This window comes from Protomyctophum parallelum (genome assembly GCF_964188405.1).
Source record: "Protomyctophum parallelum genome assembly, chromosome: 12".
Taxonomy (NCBI): Eukaryota; Metazoa; Chordata; class Actinopteri; order Myctophiformes; family Myctophidae; genus Protomyctophum; species Protomyctophum parallelum.
The window spans coordinates 26,806,639-26,826,892 of record NC_139712.1 but is presented as its reverse complement, the minus strand read 5'-3'; the positions used below and the strand labels follow the sequence as shown (position 1 = coordinate 26,826,892).

General features: G+C 40.9%; 1 protein-coding gene across 5 annotated transcripts in view; it reads right to left on the bottom strand.

Annotated features, from left to right (window-relative positions):
- Positions 1-20,254, bottom strand: part of rbm33a (RNA binding motif protein 33a) — a 57,415-nt gene that overhangs the window by 32,606 nt on the left and 4,555 nt on the right. For all 5 annotated transcript variants that reach the window (XM_083778030.1, XM_083778032.1, XM_083778033.1 and 2 more), the window contains exons 2-5: positions 13,394-13,472; positions 7,355-7,403; positions 2,952-3,025; positions 1,190-1,505 (exon numbers count right to left, since the gene is read on the bottom strand). In XM_083778030.1, the coding sequence (XP_083634156.1) occupies positions 1,190-1,505; positions 2,952-3,025; positions 7,355-7,403; positions 13,394-13,472 (518 nt within the window). The remainder of the gene's footprint in view (positions 1-1,189; positions 1,506-2,951; positions 3,026-7,354; positions 7,404-13,393; positions 13,473-20,254) is intronic.

The window sequence follows — 20,254 nt, the reverse complement described above, 5'->3', positions numbered from 1 at the left end:
CTTCATGCCCTGGCACTCTGCCTTTATGCCCTCAAAAAGTTGACCACACTAAAGGCCAAGTGGCCTTGCCCCTAAAAGGATGAAATTCCAGGCCTGGACATGGTAATCAGTGAAACGCGCTGGATCACTCGATAACACAAGTTCATGACTAAATGAGGGTCGGCCTGTAGGTCAGATATGGTGTTTGGTGTTGCGCTCCATTAACCTGCCAGCCAACAACACATTAATGCAGGAAAAAATACCCTTCTCAGCAAACGAGATGGATGGACAGACTGCCTCAAGGGGATGCAGATGCTTAATCCTTTAAACTGTTCCACGTATTACCTCTGAATGAATACCACAGCAAACACAAATTAAGCCCAGGCAGTTTAGTGACCTTGTAAACATAGTAATACACACAAGAATACAAATGTGCATCTGCACCTGCAGACAATTTCCCCCCAAAATGCAAGATGAGAAGAGTAGTGTCATTGCCAAGTAAGAAGGTCAACATCTTATCTTTGTATGGTAAAAAAAACATACTAATACATCTTTGTCAGGTGCCAAACACCATCGCACCTTGGCAAATAGACCGTAACGGACATTTGCACATGGAACTGGCCTTATCTCTGATCCTGTTAGCGCAGACTAAGAGGGAAGGGAAACGAATGAAAGGGAAACCTGCATCAATCATTAGGAAACTGTATGGGGTCGTCCTTAGGAAGGTCAATAATCTTTTCACCTATGTGAGACTTTATCAGATCCATTCTGAAGCCCCAGATAAAAGCCTCTCACATTAACCTCCGCCGAATGGCAGCACGTCTCCCCCACACAAAGCAGCCTCTTACTCCCACAAAGATACCGGGCCCAAGGTCACAATGGCCCGGGGATTTGGAGGCGACAGCGGAGCATTACCCCGCGCCAACGGCAAAACTTTGTCAGCAAGATGGAGAAATTAACTGGCAGGAAGTGATAATGAATCTAATCCTGGTTTTGCCACTGCAACACCACCATGCGTCTCCCTGTGTCCCCCTGAATGGATTTCAATCCTCTACCATCCCGATGCCAAGGCAGGAAAAGTGACATTATCTCTAGTATACAATAGAGTTGGACTGAAAAGGGAGAGGGGGAAAGTGGAGGTGTGTGTGTGTGTGTGTTTTGTTTGTGATTGCTCGTGCGTGCGTGTGAACGAGCGAGCATGAAGACTCACTTGAAATTCACTGTCCAAGGGTTCAGTGATTTGGATGTCTAGCACTTCATCCTGATAGGCGTCGTCTTGGGCCAGCCCTCCGCTGTAGTTCATTTGGTCTTCGTGCATCTCGCCGTCGACAGCCTGGCTGTATTCCTCGGTGTACTCCTCTTCCCCCGCCCCCTCTTGTGGGTAGCCCCCCTCCTGCACGTCCTCATAGCTGTCCTCCGCTCCCAGGTTGACGATGTCATCTCTGTAGTCGCCTTCTTGCAGGTTCGCTTGCTGCTCGTAGGATGTGGCCATGCTCATGGTGGCGTTGAAGCTCACATCCTGGCCACTGAAAAGATTAAAATAGCCGTTCAGATTCTCCACAAAAACAAACAGGTACAGTAGGTGAAACAAATATGGTTTCTAATTCTATATTTTCTGAAACATTGGACTCACAAACAAAGAGACAAGAGTGTGCAGTCTCTCAAAGAACAAACTTCAACTAAGTCTCAGGCTGAGTGTGCAACTTTTCCTTCCCCTAGGTCCTTTTTAATGCATTACATAAAGTATTAGGGCTGTCAAATAAATTGATTCTCGAATAATTGTCGACTTTGGGGGGAAATGAGCAATCGACTGCAAAAAAAATATATTCAATTAGTATGGTGTGGCTGCCGTTCAAGGTTTTATAAGGTCGATTCAAACAAAGCAGTCTGTGCTGAGACTGCCGACAGTCTTTGGTACACCCTGTACAGTCTATGTTGTTAGGCATGGAGGTTTCCCAAAAAAAATAAAATAGGTTTAAAATTACTGGATTAAATGAAATTAAAGAAAGATGAATTCCCTCGTCCTAGCAAAGGCGGGTTGTGGAGAAAAGAACAAGTCCCAGTTCTCGGCTTGGGTTAAAAGGTTAATCCGAGCCACACTGATCATGATGGCTGCTCTGTGGGCCTATTTTGCGGATTTCTCTGGCACTAGCACCACGCTCTGGCCTGGAGGGCTGGGCAGTATTGTGTTAACCTACAAGATTTCCCTCCAAACAGCTGATTCGAGTTATGTAATATTACTTATGTTCAAAAATAACAATATTTGCTTCTATATCTGCTATTTTGTTAGGGGCAGTGCACTCTCCACAGAAAGGTTTTTGTTTTGCGTCTGCAGTAAAGACAAGCTTGTGCACTCTGCCTTTGGCACTCAAGAGTATTTTGGTGGAGCGCCCTGGGCGCCTCAAGCCAACGAGACAATAGTTCAACTTTTGGAGAGGACAGCGGCCATTTGATTGTCCTGACTGTGTCCGACAACCCGGTCATTTATGACCCACAACAACCATAATGACCCACTCTGAACACGGCCCCTTATGGTAGACCTGAGGCCAGTTAACCACTTACCCTCTATATCAGTAGTTCTCAAACTTTTTCATGCCAAGGAGGACCCACCTCCCCCCTGCCCCCCCGCCATCTGAAAATGCTTTGCGCCAGGGAACCCCAGATGATGAAGTAATAAAAAAAAATCAAACACTTTTAAGATTGTTTTTTAAAATGGTCTGGCACAAAGTAACATGCTGTGAGCTGGGACCCCCTGTAAGGAACCCACTTTGAGAACTACTGCTCTATACTTATAATAGTAAAACTGACCTTTTCTTTTTTGGACGAAATCCCTGCTCCTGTTCTGGCCATGAGTGAATTCAGAAAACCCTTTGTTTCCTTTTTCTAATGTCAGTCAGAAATACACAAAGATATATCCAAGGTGCTGTCCACAATTAAAACAATTAAAATGTATCATGCTTAACATAGCCTACCGTATATTTTTATCTTCATCATCACTTTGTAGAAGGTCGTCGTTGAGCTCTTCATCAGACACTTCGGAGGGATTCTTAAAGAAAACCAAATGGGTGTAAATATTTATTTTGTCATCTCATAATGCAAAGGTGATATGAAAATGAAAGAGAATAATGTATTGAAATTAGAATAGCCAAAGTAATAAAATAAAGTTATAATGGAAAATGGTCCAGTGCCTTGGAAGGCAATGGCAGTCTGACGCAGATCCCAGTGCAGTATTTTGGCTAATAAGTTCTCCTTTCCCAGTAAACGGAAATGCAGATGGCTCCCTATCTTCCTTGTTTACATTTCCTGCTAGGACACTCCATTCAGACATAATCATAACAATGTTTAGTTATACTTGCAATAATTCAGAATCCAGTAATAAGGAATATGAATTGAATTTTCTTTAGAGGTGTCAATAACGCACTAGCATAAAAGTTTAGTTTTTATTTGATTAATTGAATTGTTTGAGACGGATAAAACAAACAAACAAAGTGGTGTGTGTGTGTGTGTGTGCGTGTGTGTGCGTGTTAGGGCTTTAAGCAACTAGTCGACTATTCAACTATTCAACTAGTAAATCCACTAGTTGACCTTGCTGGTACTAGTTGGAGAAAAGCAAAAAAAGCTAAATAAATAATGCTAGATTAGTCACCAATGTGCACAGGTTTTAAATGTACACATATTATTTTAAGTTTTTTTTTAAAGTTTCTCTTTTTTACATAATAGGTATTTAAACTAGTCGACTAGTAAACTAGGCAACTAGCCAATTAGTAAAAATCACTAGAAGTGAAAGCCGTAGTGTGTGTGTGTGTGTGTGTGTGTGTGTGTGTACTAGGGAAGGGGGTCAGAAGATCTCCATTGACCCAGGAGAGGATGCTCTATTCCCATGTGGCGTAGGCAATCTGGCCAGGTCATGACAGTTCTTTTTTGTCCACAGCACTTCCTCCTGGTTCACATCAATAATTCCCCCTGTGGAGGAACCACCTGCCACCCACTCCCACTGTTCACTTCTATCAAACAAATGTTTCCCCATCCCTTAGTGTACATGTCCCTGCTTCGAATGTTTTGCTTAATTCAATTCCTTCATTGGAGGAAATGCATCTGCCATATGCTGGTAGCAGCTAAGTGCCTATTTTGTAGGGCTCAGATTGGATTTGGCAGTTCAATGTGATGTTTTGTGTTATATAATAGTCTAAGACCTTCTGGTAAAATATTACATTGGCTTGCATTTCCGTGCAGATTTAGACCATGTTAACATGGACAAGTGTTAAGTTACATTAAAATGTTTCAAAATAACTAGTGATGCACAATATGATCGGTAGCATATCGAAATCGGCCATAGAAATGACATATCGCTATTGGATCGGTCTAAAAATTATCCAGATTATTTTCACAGATATTGGTGACGCAATAGTAATGTGCCCGCCGAGGCGCCCGCTGGCCAAGTGGTCCAGGCGCATGCCACATATAGGCTTTGGCCTGGCGTCGAGGGTTCAAGTCCCGTTCATGATGACAGATGACCTTTGCTGCATGTCTCTCCCCTTCTCTCTCTCCCTCTTTCCTGTCAATCTCCACTTGATACTATCAATAAAGGCAGAAAAGTCTCAAACAAATGTTTAAAAACGTAATGTGACCGTCAATGGCTCCGTCGCATTTGTTTTGTGTATTTCTAATGTTTGAAGGCAGCATAATCGGAATCGGTCACACAAAATCGGTATCGGCAGATATGACCCTGCAAATAATCGGAGATCGGTCATCATTTCATCATCGTGCACACCTATCAATAACTGGAATGAATGTAATTGACTGTGTTGATATAAGCGTTTCATTGTGATTGGAGATATCCTAAAAATTGTAAACAGCTCTCTACAATCAGGCGTCTTCCCAGACTCGCTGAAGACTGCCGTAGTTAGGCCCCTACTCAAGAAACACAATCTTGATCCCTCTGTTTTGGGTAACTATCGACCCATTTCAAATCTACCCTTTCTGGGCAAGGTTTTAGAAAAATGCATCTCTCATCAATTGGATGTATTTCTACAGAACAATAATGTGCACAACAAATTACAATCTGGCTTTAGGAAAAATCACAGCACAGAAACAGCTCTTGTAAAAGTAATGAATGATCTTAGGGTGTCTGCTGACAAGAACCATGTATCCGTTCTCTTACTTCTAGATTTAACGGCTGCATTTGACACGATTGATCATTCAATTTTAATACAGCGTCTGGAGCACTGGATAGGCCTGTCTGGTACGGCCCTGTCCTGGTTCTCCTCCTACCTATCAAACAGAAGTTACTTTGTCAATCTAGCCGAGTTTGACTCAGACAAACACGACATCAGTTCTGGTGTTCCACAGGGCTCGATTCTTGGTCCTCTGCTGTTCTCCTTGTACATTCTGCCATTGGGAGAACTCATTACCAATCACGGAGTCAATTTTCATTTCTATGCTGATGATACCCAACTATATCTTTCTGTGGCCCCAGATGATCCCTGTGCTTTAGACCCGCTGTTGACCTGTCTGTCTAGCATCAAATGTTGGATGAGTGAGAACTTTCTCAAGCTAAATGAGGATAAGACAGAAGTTCTCATAATCGGTTCTAGCGAGCAGAAATAATCAATAATAAGCAGACTTGGCAACCTGACTGTAGAAAGTAACAGTACAGTAAAGAACCTGGGGGTTATTATTGATTCTGAATTGAATTTTAATTCACACATTAATCATGTTACCAAGATTGCCTTTTTTCACCTTAGAAATATTGCACGAATCAGAGCCTATTTGTCCTTGGACGATGCAAAAACGCTAATCCCCGCCTTTGTTTTTTCTCGGCTTGACTACTGCAATGCGCTAGGGCTGGGCCGGTATGGGATTTTTATTACCGCGGTTATTGCCGGCCCCCCGGCAATTGCCCCCCCCCCCCCAAAAGAAGTTACAGGCATGGTGTGTGCGATATTAATTGTGAGATTACCATAATGACGGTAATCATTAAAGGACCACTTTTGAACCTATCTTCATATAATAGGTCCTCACTAATAGTCATGATAAAATGGCACGTTTCTTTCTACTCGGTCTGTGTCACATAGGAGGCCTAATCTAATTGAATACCCCTGCCATAAAGCATTACACTTGTTTACAAGAGGGTCCACCATTTTCAATTCATCATATCATTTTGTACACTATGCACTTCTATAAAGCCAAAAACAGGAAATCATCATAAAGGAGGTAAAAAGGGGGAAAACGTATACAGTGAGGGGGGAAAGGGGTGGGTGGAGTCAAGGGATTTACATCTTAATGACAGTTGGTAGGGCGTTCCACATTTTTGTGGCATAGGAGTGAAATGAATTTAAGTGGACCCTCTTGTAAACAAGTGTCCACTCACAGTTAACAGTCTTTGTATTAATTTGAGTTGTAACTAGAACTAAGATGAGAGAACATATTACTCCAGTTTTGGCATCACTGCATTGGCTTCCTGTTGTTTTTAGGATTGATTTTAAAATTATTTTAGTTGTCTATAAAGCTCTCAATGGTCTCGCACCTCCCTACCTACTTGACTGCCTGCCTAAATATGTCCCAAACCGGCCCCTAAGGTCTTCCACTGCTGGCCTGCTCGCTTTGCCTAAAAAAATGGCAACTAAAAAATATGGGGAAGCAGCTTTTTGCTTCTACGGGCCGTCGGCATGGAACAAGCTCCCACTGTACCTTCGTCAGTCAGCCTCTGTAGACATTTTTAAAGCTCAGCTTAAGACCCACCTCTACAACATTGCTTTTAAGTGATCTTTATTTTTATTATTTTTATTATTTTTATTCTGCTTGTTTTTAATGTCGTTGCCTTATTTTATCTGTTCTTATCTTTGTACCATTGTCCTATTGTTTTAACTGCTTGCCTGTTTTAATGCTGTTTTGTTTTGCTTTTATTATCTTTTCTGCTCTGTAAAGCACTTTGAGCTGCATTTATGTATGAAAGGTGCTATAAATAAGGTGATATAAATAAAGTTTATTATTATTATTATTGTAGTAAAGTTCTGTAAACCAACATGCATTACAATGACACCACTACTGCAACAAGTAAGTTCAGTATGTTAGAGTTGAGTATTGTCAGTACCGGGCCAAGATTGAGGGCGTCTATCCCCTTTCAATGTGCTAGCTTTTTCATTGAAAAGAAAATGCCATCCTTTGCCATTGTGATCGAAAATACATTTGATTTGGGACAATGGTGACATTTTTTATTCATTTCCTCACCTGATTAAACAACTGACATGGCAAAAAAAATAACCACCATCTGCTGAGGGGTCTCTGACTGATTATTCAAATAATTTACTTTCAGGTGGCAGACCTAAAATTAGATTTAGTGAGGATATTAGGGATGGATTTGATATCTTCTTACCTTTTTAACCGACAGCCAGTCCTCCTGCAGCAAGTCGTCTTCTAGGTCGCTTGAAGAACAGAAAAGATAACGCATTAAAAACACATTCATTTCATAATATTAAATGTATCATGCGCATGTGACGAGAGGGTGTCATTCCTCCTCATATGTGCTTGTCGATTAAAGCAGAAAGATCCTCACCAAATAGCTCCCCTCGAGGACTAGTTCTGAAGAAAATAAGTTCTGAAGAGCCTGCGTTGCTAACCATCACCGTATTAAATAAAACCCTTTTAATACAAGCTATTTGGTGTGCTGCTGATCTTTCTGCATTAATAAATCTACAATGTATTTTTGATCCAGTAGCTACTAGCTACTGTACCTGACATTGCATGTCTTTTGTTCCAACTATGATATCATCATCATATTATAGAATAAAGACACCATTTCAGATAAAAGTACAACTTGTGACTATGACACAAGCTCCTTCATAAGTGTGTGTATGAGGATGGTTTGGTTGGTCCGTGTTAAATGTTTAATGTACTTCTCACATGAGCTCATGTAATATAAAATGACTATCCTACAACCTACAAATATTCATTTGAATTCATTTCAAGTTTTGCTCAACATCCTGTGTGATGCAGAACTCATCGACGAATGAATTTTGAAATTCCACTGGCCCGTTCTCCACCGGCTGAGTTCAAGTAGTTTTCAGCAGACAGGCAGGTTGTGATTTTTCAAAGACGCTGTCATTTAAGGGTCCGATAGCGTGCCAGTTTGTAACCCAGAAGCAGTGTTGTGACTAACGCCCTTACATGCGTTACGTTACATAACGTAATTACTATTTGCAGTAACTTGTAACCTAACGCTTTACATTTCCCCATTCCATAACGGCCTTATAGTTATTGTGCGAGCGTCACCCGCGTTATGGCGTTATGTCAACTTATGTGATCAGTGAAAAATTCTCGCCATGCAAGCGTCTCTGTGCTGCTGAAGTGAAGGGGCCAATAAAGTTGTGAATCGATATAATTCAACTAAACTGCGGGAGAAACACAGATGTACAAGCCCAACACGCTGGGCATTGCGACGGGTAGATAACTTGTAGATCTGCTACTTCCAGCGCAGGAAGGGCGCATGCTTTTGACGCTCTTTAACTATGCATTCAGCAGCCAGTGACAGACTCACAACACAGAACTTCGTGACAGAAGTTGACAGAAAACACGCGCACTGCAGCAGACGGAATGCACAGGCAGATCCGACACAAATTTATTGCACACATCTGTGTTTGCCTTTCATCCATGCTTCCATAGCCTTTTAAATCTTATTTCCCATCCACGGGCACAAGCAACGTGATATCATCAGCTGCAGCTTCCATCCGATCTGTGGTGGTGTTCTGCAGTGTTGACGAGGGAAGCTACTAGCTAGCATGGGAGCTAACGTTAGTTTCACTATGTAGGCTACTTTCCACCCCCTTCCCCAACCCCTCACAGTCACACTCGCTGCTGCGTTTACACGGGCAGACTGTATCGTTGCGTCTGCCCCTGTTTAATGGTCAGGGTTTCAGGCAGGTTTCAGGCAGACCTGTCAAAACTATGCACTTCCCAAAACAGACAAAAAGAGACATGCCATCACCTTAGAGTATAGGCCACCACCTATAAATTCAAACCCACCTCTGGAATATTGCTATCTCATTCCACAGTTTTTCTCTAATAAAGTTGTTTTTATTTGTTTTCTCATGTTCTCCTTGAAAAGTGTCTTTAGTACTCAGAGAAGCTTTATATAAATAATATTATCACTATTATTACTACTTGTTTTATTGCCTATGCTTATGTAGAAAAAAAGCTCACTGCTCAGGTCAAATAGGCCTATTGATATGCGATTAAAATGTGATTAATTGAGATGAAATCATCACAAAGCCTCCAATTAATTAGATGTTTTTTATATTATTATTTTTTAAAGTAAAGTAAAGTAAAGTAAAGTAGTTACTTTCATAATTTAATGTAAAGTAAAGTAACAAATTACTTTTTTAGATAAGTAACGATAACTATAATTCCCTACTTTTTAAAAGTAACTTCCCCAACACTGCCCAGAAGTGACCCAAGGGGGTCACTTCTGGGTTTAAAAGTGCTTGTTAAATTTATATTAATTGTCTGTGTGGCCCAATAATCATAAAAAGTATGTTTGTGACAAGGTTTGCTAAGGCTTCTTTCTGCAAAAGGTTCGTTGTCGTCGGCTAAACAGGGGGGGGGGGGACAATTTCGATGACGTCCCACTGTTGTGCAACATCGAGGATTGCGCAACAGGCACAGGCACTAGGCTGTAGAGCGACGCAATCGGTTTTCATATCAATAAACTTCGTCTTTTGGATAAAACTTTGTCCTGGGCGCTGGGTGTTACTAATAGAAGGACGGTGAACTTCGTCCTGGGCGATTGGGGTGTTAATTAGAGTGAATACAGTTCTACAGCTTATAGAACTGAAGTAAAGTTAAAACTCTTAAAGAGTATCTCTCTCATTCAGAGAGTACTACAGACACCTATGCCATCATACAGTACATGCAGGGGTTGCATTTCCTTTGTTTCCATCATAGTGTCTTTCACGCCTCAGAGATCATCAAACAAAGACTAGTCACACTCAGAATGGGACCAGAAGGAAAACAACTAGCATAAACACAATTTTTTTTAACAAAATGTCATTGCTTCTACTTTCTTTGAGATTTACAAAAATCCAATCTCGTCTCCCCAATTCCGATCTTTTGAAAATCATGTGATCGGTGCCAATTTGGGAAACCACACAAACTTTGATATTCATACAAGTGATGACATGGACCAGATGGATGGCTTCAGTTTCAGTAGACTGGGATGCAAGAATTCAACATAATTTCACTTTAATATTTTAAGTTATATGTTAAAACAGAGCTTTTAAATGCATTATTCATAGCGGAATTGTATAGCATCACGCTACTATCCTAGTACTGAATGAGGAAAATGAACTCTCCAAACCCGTTTCTATTACTTGGTGTACCAATACTACATCTGTAATAAGTCTAGTAGTTCCTTTCTAATGCACACTGATCCTAAGTTAAAGCACCCATGAAACACTACCTTCAGTCTAGTGAAACTTACAACATATAAAGACATAATAAATCGTAAACCTATAGGGTAGCTGTGCTATCATATTGTATCAACTGAATATAATTTGAAGTCCCTAGCTACTGTGAGCACTACTTGCCAAGTCAAGCACTTGTCAAATACAGCTAAATATTTGGCTCCCGCTGGTGATAAAACAAGCATTGTAGGTCTTGCTCTAGTCTAGCAATATAGCTGGAAGGGTAAAACCCTTATAGTTCCTTCTGATTCGTGAGATATAGCCTTAAGCCATAACCGTCTGTCGATCCTAAGAGGATGTTTGCTTGTGAATAGACCCACATTTTCTTTTTCATAGGGTATCCATTTAGATTTAACAACAGTAACAAAACGTTTTAGTTTCCATGTACTTTATCAGGATACAGCCCGTGACTTGAGTCATGTCATGAGTAGGGAGGAATGCACCCAACTTCTTTTTTTGCCAACTACCGAATATATTTTTATTGCAAATTATTTGCACCATTGTGTGTTAACTAATCTGGTCCGCCCACAAACATGCCTTTCTTTCGGAGCTGCGGTATCTCTTGGTGCCAACAGCTGGTAGCAGCAGTGAGTTCCTCCACCTGCTCCCATCTGGTCTCTCTCGGTCAGAGACGATGTACTCCGTACAAAATCTGATCGGACCGATATGCGGCCGCTACGTATCCTGGAGACATATTGTAGCTGTGCCACAGTGCAAATGTAAACACAAGCTAACAAGACTACAACTCAAAATTATTATGGAGATATTACATTTTTGTCCCGCTGCTTCTGGTTCATCGTTTCTGCTTGAGAGACCAGATCAAGGTAGGAGGAGGAAACTTGTGAACTCAACACTGCCGCAATCAGGTTAGCGGCAACATGCCTATTGAGAAATCTGATTTATGCACTGAAGTGAGCATACGCAATATGGCCAATGTAATGACATACACTATGTTACTCGATTTACATTGCAATTATTTTATGAATGAGAAATTCAAATTATATATTAACCCATTCTGTGCGGGAACCCATTTTGGTGTTTTACCCTTTCAGGCCACTACATTATAAATCCTGGCCGCAGGTTATTGGTCAAATCCAGTGTTGGGTATATTACTTTATATTTTTAATATATTACTTATTAATTATTACCTTAATTTTAAAGTAATATATTATATTACATATTACTGTCTGAGCAAGAGTAATATATTAATATTACTATTACAGTTACATATTACTTTTCTTTTTAAATGCTCAAATTGAAAAATTAAATCTTTTGTATTATATATTGGACAGAATGGACACTGTGCAGGCAGATGAATTATAAGATTTTTAATTACATTAATTAATTAATTTTAAGCCTATAATGACATCACAAGACACAAACCACTTTCTATGTCTTTTATTAAAGTCCACATACAGAACAGGGACTGCCTAGAGTTCTCATCGGGCCTGGAAATGAAGGCCCGGACCTACCCTACCATAACTCAGGAAAAAGAAAAATGCCATATGGCCGTTCAAATGTTATTGACGGGACGGACTAATGTGAACGGACTAATCGCAGAAATAAAGGATTTATGTAACTCACGTTCCATTTCCAACATTCTAATGGTTTCCAGCGATTTCCAGGGGTGAGTAAACATCTTTGAATCAAAGTAGCAGCGATCCTCTGAAGTGACGCTGCCGCAGCATGTCCAATACTGTCCTCGTTAACAAAGTGCAACTTTTTAATCACCAATCACCGTTGGCTAACGTTGTGCAACAGTCCAGAACAGAGCTATACAATATTATGACAACTGTCAACTTGGCTGTAATCTACTAGGCTACTGTAGGCCTACATTAATCATTGCCTCTCAAACCCACATACCACGCGTAATGTGAGTTGCCTAACCAAAATAACAGACATACAAACTATCAACATGCCACTCGATTGCGTGTGATTCACTCAGTCGGCAAAAAACTGAAAATGCATTTTTCTTTTCAACAATGTGTGTAGTGGAATACAGACTAGAACACACTTAACCCATTTTGACCCGAGATCAGATAAAAAAAAAAGTCTTCTACATCCTGATAGTTTTTTTTATATATATATATTTTTTATCCCACGATTTTGTAACCCATTTTTCACCCCTGTGTCAATCATCTAATGTGATCCTGGGCTCTACACATCCTCCGCCAACCTGGGGAGAGCAACGAACTTAACTCATGCTTCCTTCATGCTTGAGTGTCCAAGTTGCTCCTTTACACCTGACAGGGGGGAGTTTCCCTGGTTGGACGTAGCGCGTGGAAGGAACACGTTATTCCAAACAGTTCCTTTCCCCTCCAGTCCTGCTATGTTTCTATGTCAGCCGTTCTTTGATTTTTCAAAAATAGCAGACCTACAAGCTCGTAGCGCGCCTAGATCTGCTATTTTTCAATAGCTAAAGCATAACATAATGCTAAAACCAAAAGGGGTTCCCGCACAAAATGGGTTAATATAAAGACGTTTCAATAGGTGCAATAAAGTAAAGTAGGCTCTTGGCTAACATGTGTATGTTCTTTCATTCTCGTTAATATAGGACAATAATAAGTACCTCCATGTTAATTAATTAAAAACATACATTGGCAGATTAATCAAAGTTAAATGATTTGGCCTAGAGCAAAAAATTATGCACATTGAATTTTCCATTAAATTACTTACTAAGATATCGAAAGGCTGAAGTCTACTGGCTAACCAATGCGAATCAATCTGTTTGAAACATATTGAGAGTGCAACGTTTTCCCCCAAAAATGCATAACATGGTCTAAAATGGCTTATTTTTCTGGTAAGATAGAAGCTTTTACTGTGTAAGGTCTTTGTGGATGCAGTTAGTCATGGGCTACATGCTCCACTCTTGAAATCACCACAGCAGTTTGTTGTGAACATCACTAGTCTACAGCAGATAACCCCAAAAACTATTTATCTCCCCCTGCAATGAATACCTGTCTAAATCGTCATCTGTTCCTCTTCTCCTACGTGACCGTTCTGCTCCTGGCTTGTCATATTCGTCAAAGCCTTCATCTGCAAGAGAAAACACCATAATGTTTACATTGTCTGATTAGTGTAAATGATTAGCAAATACACCGGTCATTATTCCAGACAGACCAAAATGGGACATCTTGTGTGTGTGTGTGACTGTGCCATTAGTCCATGGCTAATCTGATCAGCATAGTATTTTGTGCATGCTGCCAATAGGCCAAGGAACTCACCCTACAAAAATATTTTTGAGTGGTGCAACCACTCCTATAGACAGCAATGTGTGTCCCTGTGTCCCTGTGTGTGTGAGCACGAAAATAGCGGTTGGTTGGTTTTCACCACAAATTGTCACTGTTGCGCAGTCCAACACACACACACACACACACACACACACACGAACTACAGTATATATGATTTCGGGTGTGACAGTACAGTACAGTACAGTACAGTACAGTACAGTACAGTACAGTACAGGGACCCCCTGGGGACCCCCACACGGTAACTGTAATTTCTAACCGTTTCGGGGCGGCTTGCCGGAACGGAGCCGGCACCCTGGGCACGTTCCTGTGGGTCTGGATGTTCCGGGGACCCCCAGGAAACCCCACATGGATTTGCACCACTCACTTCACATGGGTGTGATTTTTTCATCAACTACAACTACATACACTTTGTGAATTCATTATCTCAGACCCACTGTCCCTCCAGAGTATGGGAAGCTGGTCCGTAATGCTATGGAGAAGTGCTGCACAATTGTTAACAACAGTAACATCCCATCACTGAGAGAGAAAGTCTGTTCCCAACATAGCATTTCTGCCTGGAAGAGAAAGTTGCCGTGACATCACATCACTGGGAGAGAAAATTGATGTTTTTTAAGGCTTTCCACAACTGTGTAAAACTGTGTTTTACTCATAAATAAGATTAACAAGTTAGATAAGATAATATCTTTATTTGTCACTGTATGAGACATACAACGAAACTTTGTTTAGTGCATCCATCCATACAACCAAACAGTATCAACATAAGAAAAAAGAAACACTGATGGAGCAACACCATGTGATAAACTGTTAGTCCGTCATAGTCAAGTCATCTCAGTCCATTAATAAAAGCATGTACCGTTAAAATTAATAAAATACAAAAATAAAATGATAAATAAGGGTGGACCACAGCGAATCATATCATATATATTGCGCTTGCATCATAAATAAATAGAGAACAAAGTTCATGTGCAGCTTCAATGTTGATATTACAATTCCCAATGACAATAGAGAGAACAAAGTCTGGTTCTGCACACATAGCGTGTCAACTCAGGTGGCACTGAAAAACACTGAAATTCACTGGTGGATTCTCTCACCCATTTGCTTAGGCTACTATGTGGGTTAAAATAAAATGATGTGCTTGTTACTGCCTGGCTGTCAAGAATAGTCCAAAATAACCACAATAAAAGGCCAAAAAACTCACAAAACCACCAAAATGTCACTACACGTGCATGTGCAGGGGGGGGGCATCATCTGTTCCTCTTCTTTTTCCACATTTAAAAACACTAGTTTGCTTCTATCGTCTGAAACACTAGTGCGCCTGCTCTATTGACACCAACACTGGTGTCAATTCCGGAAGTAGAGTGTACTTCTGTGGCTTCATGCGCTGGCTGGGGTTGTTTGTCTACTATTTATCTATGGATCCCATCCCTAATTGAATGGTCCTCAGAAGCTGTTTTGCTAGCAGTGGCTGATTACTATGAAAACTTCGGTCGGTCACACCTCCATACAGGGTTTCATGCAGACCTTTTGTGAAATATTTAATATTATACTGGTTGAAATAAGCTCTCAGGCTGTGCTGAAATGGGCATGACAGCACACCTAGACCTTTAATAGTAGAAGATTTGAGAAGTGTCATGTCTTCAACTTGCCGATAATGTCTTGCTGCTCTCCCGACTGCTGATGCCATTGTTGATCACAAGCTGCAGTGTATGCTGCTGAGGTCTGATATCTCTGGAAAACCCATGCCTTTGATCATGTTCGCACCACTGGCTCTTGGATGATACCCCCAATGGAAACATGTCGCTGATCATGTACTCCTCAGTATGTGAGCCAGAAATGACCGTGACATTTAACAATGCCTCTTTCCTTCATTGTCATTGTCTTACTCTAGAAAATGACACGTGAGACTCATTAATGATTCTGTTTCACCAGACCAACATTTGGTGGTGAAAGAGAAATGGTGGCCACTGGCCAACAATCTCTGGTGCAGTCAGTGCTTAGATAATAATAATAATCTTTGTGATAGGGCTGTTCGATTTTGCCTAAAAATAAAATCTCAATTTTCATGAAGGCAAACGTTTCTGAACGTTTCACATCCTGCATATTTCCGCGTGCTGAAAATAGCCAATCTACAAGCTCACGTGTGGCGGAGGCGACACGTTGTGAGCTTGCAGATCGGCTATTTTCAGTATTCAATGATGCAACACGTCGTACGACGAAGCATAAGTCACCGAGGTGGATATAGCTATGCTGGATAGTCTGATCTCTGCTGCGAGGTGGTGGAAAAGAATACAAGTATACGGTATCGGTATGATTTAAGGTAGGGATGTCAGGGGTTAACCGGTTAACCGGTTAGCCGACCGTTAAGAAACATCCGGATATTTTTATCAGCTTTAACGGTTAATTTGCATAATAATAAATGCGTGTTCTGATCTTAAATCCCTTTATTTTAGATCGTTTTTAGTAATAGTACAACATAAACATTACAGAGACTGTAGTTGTCACTGTACAATACTTTAAAACAGTTGTCATGTTGCACACATGCCTAAAATTGCTATTTGCGCCGCCCAGCTTGTCGCACTCCAGGCTGCATGAACAGCGCTCGGGCTCTGTTTTCTGCCCCCTCAATGTCCCCGTTCTCTGTTGTACTTCAATGGCTAGTTGGCTACAAGACAAGTTACAACGGTAGCTTTGCGGTAGTCAAAATGTAAGCGAGTGACAGCGAGACGAGATGAACACATGTCGACCGTATCAATGCAGAGACCTACATTATTAAATCCATTATTGGCCATTTGGCCTGGAGGGAGAACGTTTACAGCCGCCGCTGCCCTCCTATCCGTCTCCACACTGGCACGGCTTACGGCTATCAAAAGTTAGCCATGTGCTATCGATGTTTGAGGGTTTTCTCGTCAGCGAAAAGTCAACAAACGGAACACGGTGACATGCATGCTGATCTTCCTTAATAATAAAAAAAGGCTTAGCCCATGCGTCCAGTGGCTTTATATAGGTATAGGTTGCTCGGATCTGGACTGGATTTATTTATGTTTTGTTGGACTAGAACCGGCGGACCTCTGTACTGTAGACGCGCAGATGCATGCATCATGCAGATGCGATGCGTTGTTTATTGATGATTAAGCCAGAAGCCTACAACAATTTATTTATATTGTTAAATGTTGCTTTTTTGTTTGTCTTTTATAAAAGGAGCATAAATAAATGTATGCCCTTCGTCTACCAACTTTAATTATGTAGCCTATACATGCATATTACATTTGGGGTAGCCTATTAAAAAAAGAAAAAAATCAACCACTATCCGGTAATGAACCGGTTAATCCTAACGGGTAACCGGTTGGGAAACTATCCGTTACTGACATCCCTAATTTAAGGCTCATACATAGTCTGGTTTTTCGATGGTTAGGTGACCACCGAAGTTGACCGAACTACAACATGAAGTCACGAGCCGCGGTGAAGAGCAAACCACCGCCACCGCTCCAGCCCTTCTCTGTTTTTACTCACCACCGCTCAACGTTATTTCAGCTCCGGTGGTCAGCTCACCACCGGAGCGGTGGTCACCTCACCACCGGAAATCCAGACTATGAATAGGCCTTAAGAGAACTGCCTGTAACTTGTACGTTTTATTTTTGTAGAAGAGGCAAACTAATTGTTTATGCCGTTTGTTTTGATGGAATAATTGATTGAACATGTACGCCGTAATATGATTTGATTTGGGTGTGTTCTAAATAAAGTGTTTGTGTTGATTATTGTGTAATTTATTTGTATGTGTAAACGTGAAACATTATTGTACTGTAAAAAGGTCTCTTTTCCCTTCACCTTTATCCTTTTTAGTATATAATAGTATTAGTTTTAATACTATAATTAGATTAATACACGATAATCAACACTTGATTTAGAAGTCACACCCAAATCAAATCATAGTACATCGTACACGTGTGTTCAATCAATTATTCAATCAAAGCAAACGGCATAAACAATATTAGTTAGGGCAGTACCGGTAGGCCAATCAGAGGCAGGCGGGGCGTTACCAAGTCTATGCTCAGACGCACACTAGATATACACATCGGTAGAGGACGCAGTGGAGTAACTAAAAGTTTAAAAAATTCAGTGGAAAAACAATCCCTTTCTGGCCAAAAAGTGCGTTTTATACGCGTGGTGGGGGGCTCAGAGTGCGTCCACTAAGAAAAGTAGGCTTTCTAATTACACAAACCGCCTTTGTATTGGTGAGTAGAAGGTAAAAGGTTTTATATTTCCGCTACAGAGGAGAGGCTAGTCTGCATTTCATGCGAGGGCTAAAAGCAAGTGTGGCAAAGCCTTGTATGCAACGGCAGCAAATGGCATTAGGTCTATGGACCAGAGCTAGGTTATGTCATAATAGACTAATTAAAAAAGAATGAAATGGAGATTACCACTCATTTTCAACATTAAACTACATCATTTATACAACTTAGAGCGAATTGTATAGCAGCTTGTGAAGTTCACATACCAGCTCTGAAAGTGTGGTGATAAACCTGTACATGATAAAACTGGAAGTTCAAAATGTAATGGAACCTACTCTGGTTCCTCAATGTTGGATCCAGTTCTCCTGATCTCAACTCTAGATGTGATCAGTGGGGGTCAGAGCCTCGCTGCTTACCTCCAGCAGAAACAGTGCAGCTTGAAAATTAACTTAAGTTGTGTACAAGACTACAAGTACTATGTCTTATCTTAAATAGAACATAAACTTATGCCATTATAAACTACTAAGATTTACTTGCAAACCAAGTATATTATTTTGCACTAACCCTGCGTTACCAGGCTTTCCACCTCTTTCCAAGCCTGCTCTGTGTTACAAAATTGCCTTGTGATCCGGTCAGGAGCGAATGATATCGTTACGTCATGTTGTAGACTTGTAGTCATTGTTTTGTAGTCATCAGGCCAGAACCCTCAATCTGGAACTTCCTTTCCCTCAAACCGGAAGAATAACAATAAAAGTGTGACTCGTTCCCCCGTAGCCTGGGGCTATTATTAGGAGAAATCGGTTTGAGGAAAAGGAAGTTTCTAGTCCAGAGCCTTGTAATTACCGTACTTAATATACTCGGTTAATTGCGACCGAAGGTCGCAGATTACTATGAAAACTTCGGTCGGTCACACCTCCATACAGGGTTTCATGCAGACCTTTTGTGAAATATTTAATATTATACTGGTTGAAATAAGCTCTCAGGCTGTGCTGAAATGGGCATGACAGCACACCTAGACCTTTAATAGTAGAAGATTTGAGAAGTTAAGAAACTTCTCTTCTACTTTTAGGGCAATAATAATTGATTAATCATTCGCTTAGGGCGCGCACCACAGATTCTCTTCCCAGCCAGCACTAGGGCAAAGCTTTTTCCTGCAGGAAACACTGCCATATATGTTCACGCCTCGTGACATCATGCCTCCATATATGGTCACGCCTCGTGACATCATGCCCCCATATATGGTCAAGCCACGTGACATCACACCTCCATCCATATATGGTCACACCTCGTGACATCACGCCTCGTCACGCCACCATATATGGCCGTCTCCATATATGAAGATCACAACACTGACCTCATCAAACCCTGGATAGCCATACATGGAGAAGACTGGATCATCACCTATATATGGAGCCGGCCAGCAACTCGACATCAGACCTCAAACCCTTAGATCTCCATAAATGGAGTTGACCTGTTCTGACATTCCATATGTTGATCCTTCCCCACCCGTCCTTCCTCTTCGATGTCTCCCTTTTGACCAATACCTACCTGTCCATTCAAACTCTAGACTCAAAGTTATTAGAGCAGCCACGCCCGGCAGCCAGCAAAAACTAGAGTTCTCAACAATATTATCTCAACAACATATTAAGGCCCGGCCCAACCTGGGCCCTCATCAAACCCTGTACACTCAAAACACGCTCCATATATACCACGGCCAGTACAGAATTAATTTCATATGTTGATCTGACCTCTCCATGCCCAGTGTTGGGTGTAAAGGCGCTATTAATAACGGCGTTATGTAAGGGACTACTTTTATTGGTAACGGAATAAACTAACTAGTTAGTTTTGCAATTTAGTAGTTAGTTACTTAGTTACTTTTCCAAAACAGTAGTCCCGTTACTATAATGTGTCCCTGTTCATTTTGTGTGCAAGATTTAAAAATAATAAAGCCCCGACTGCCCGGAGTCTATTTCTCCTGCCTTCATATCTGTGTGATTTATCTTCCCAAGCCCCAATGCGCAGCAGTATAGCAATTTACAATTTACAATTTAGGCATTTAGCAGACGCTCTTAATCCAGAGCGACTTACATTTAGGCAAGAACAAAAGCATGGGAATACATCACATAAAAGCATTTATCATGAAACATGCGTAAGCTAAGAAGGTAACAGTGGAATATCTATATGATGAAACTATACATACACTATACATAATAAACTATACATATTCACTACTATGCTATACATATGTACTATGGCGTGCTATGACTATATACAATACAATTATAGTGCTGTCTACATAACATGCTATAAGTCTAAGTCAAATGCTATCTAAGCCAAC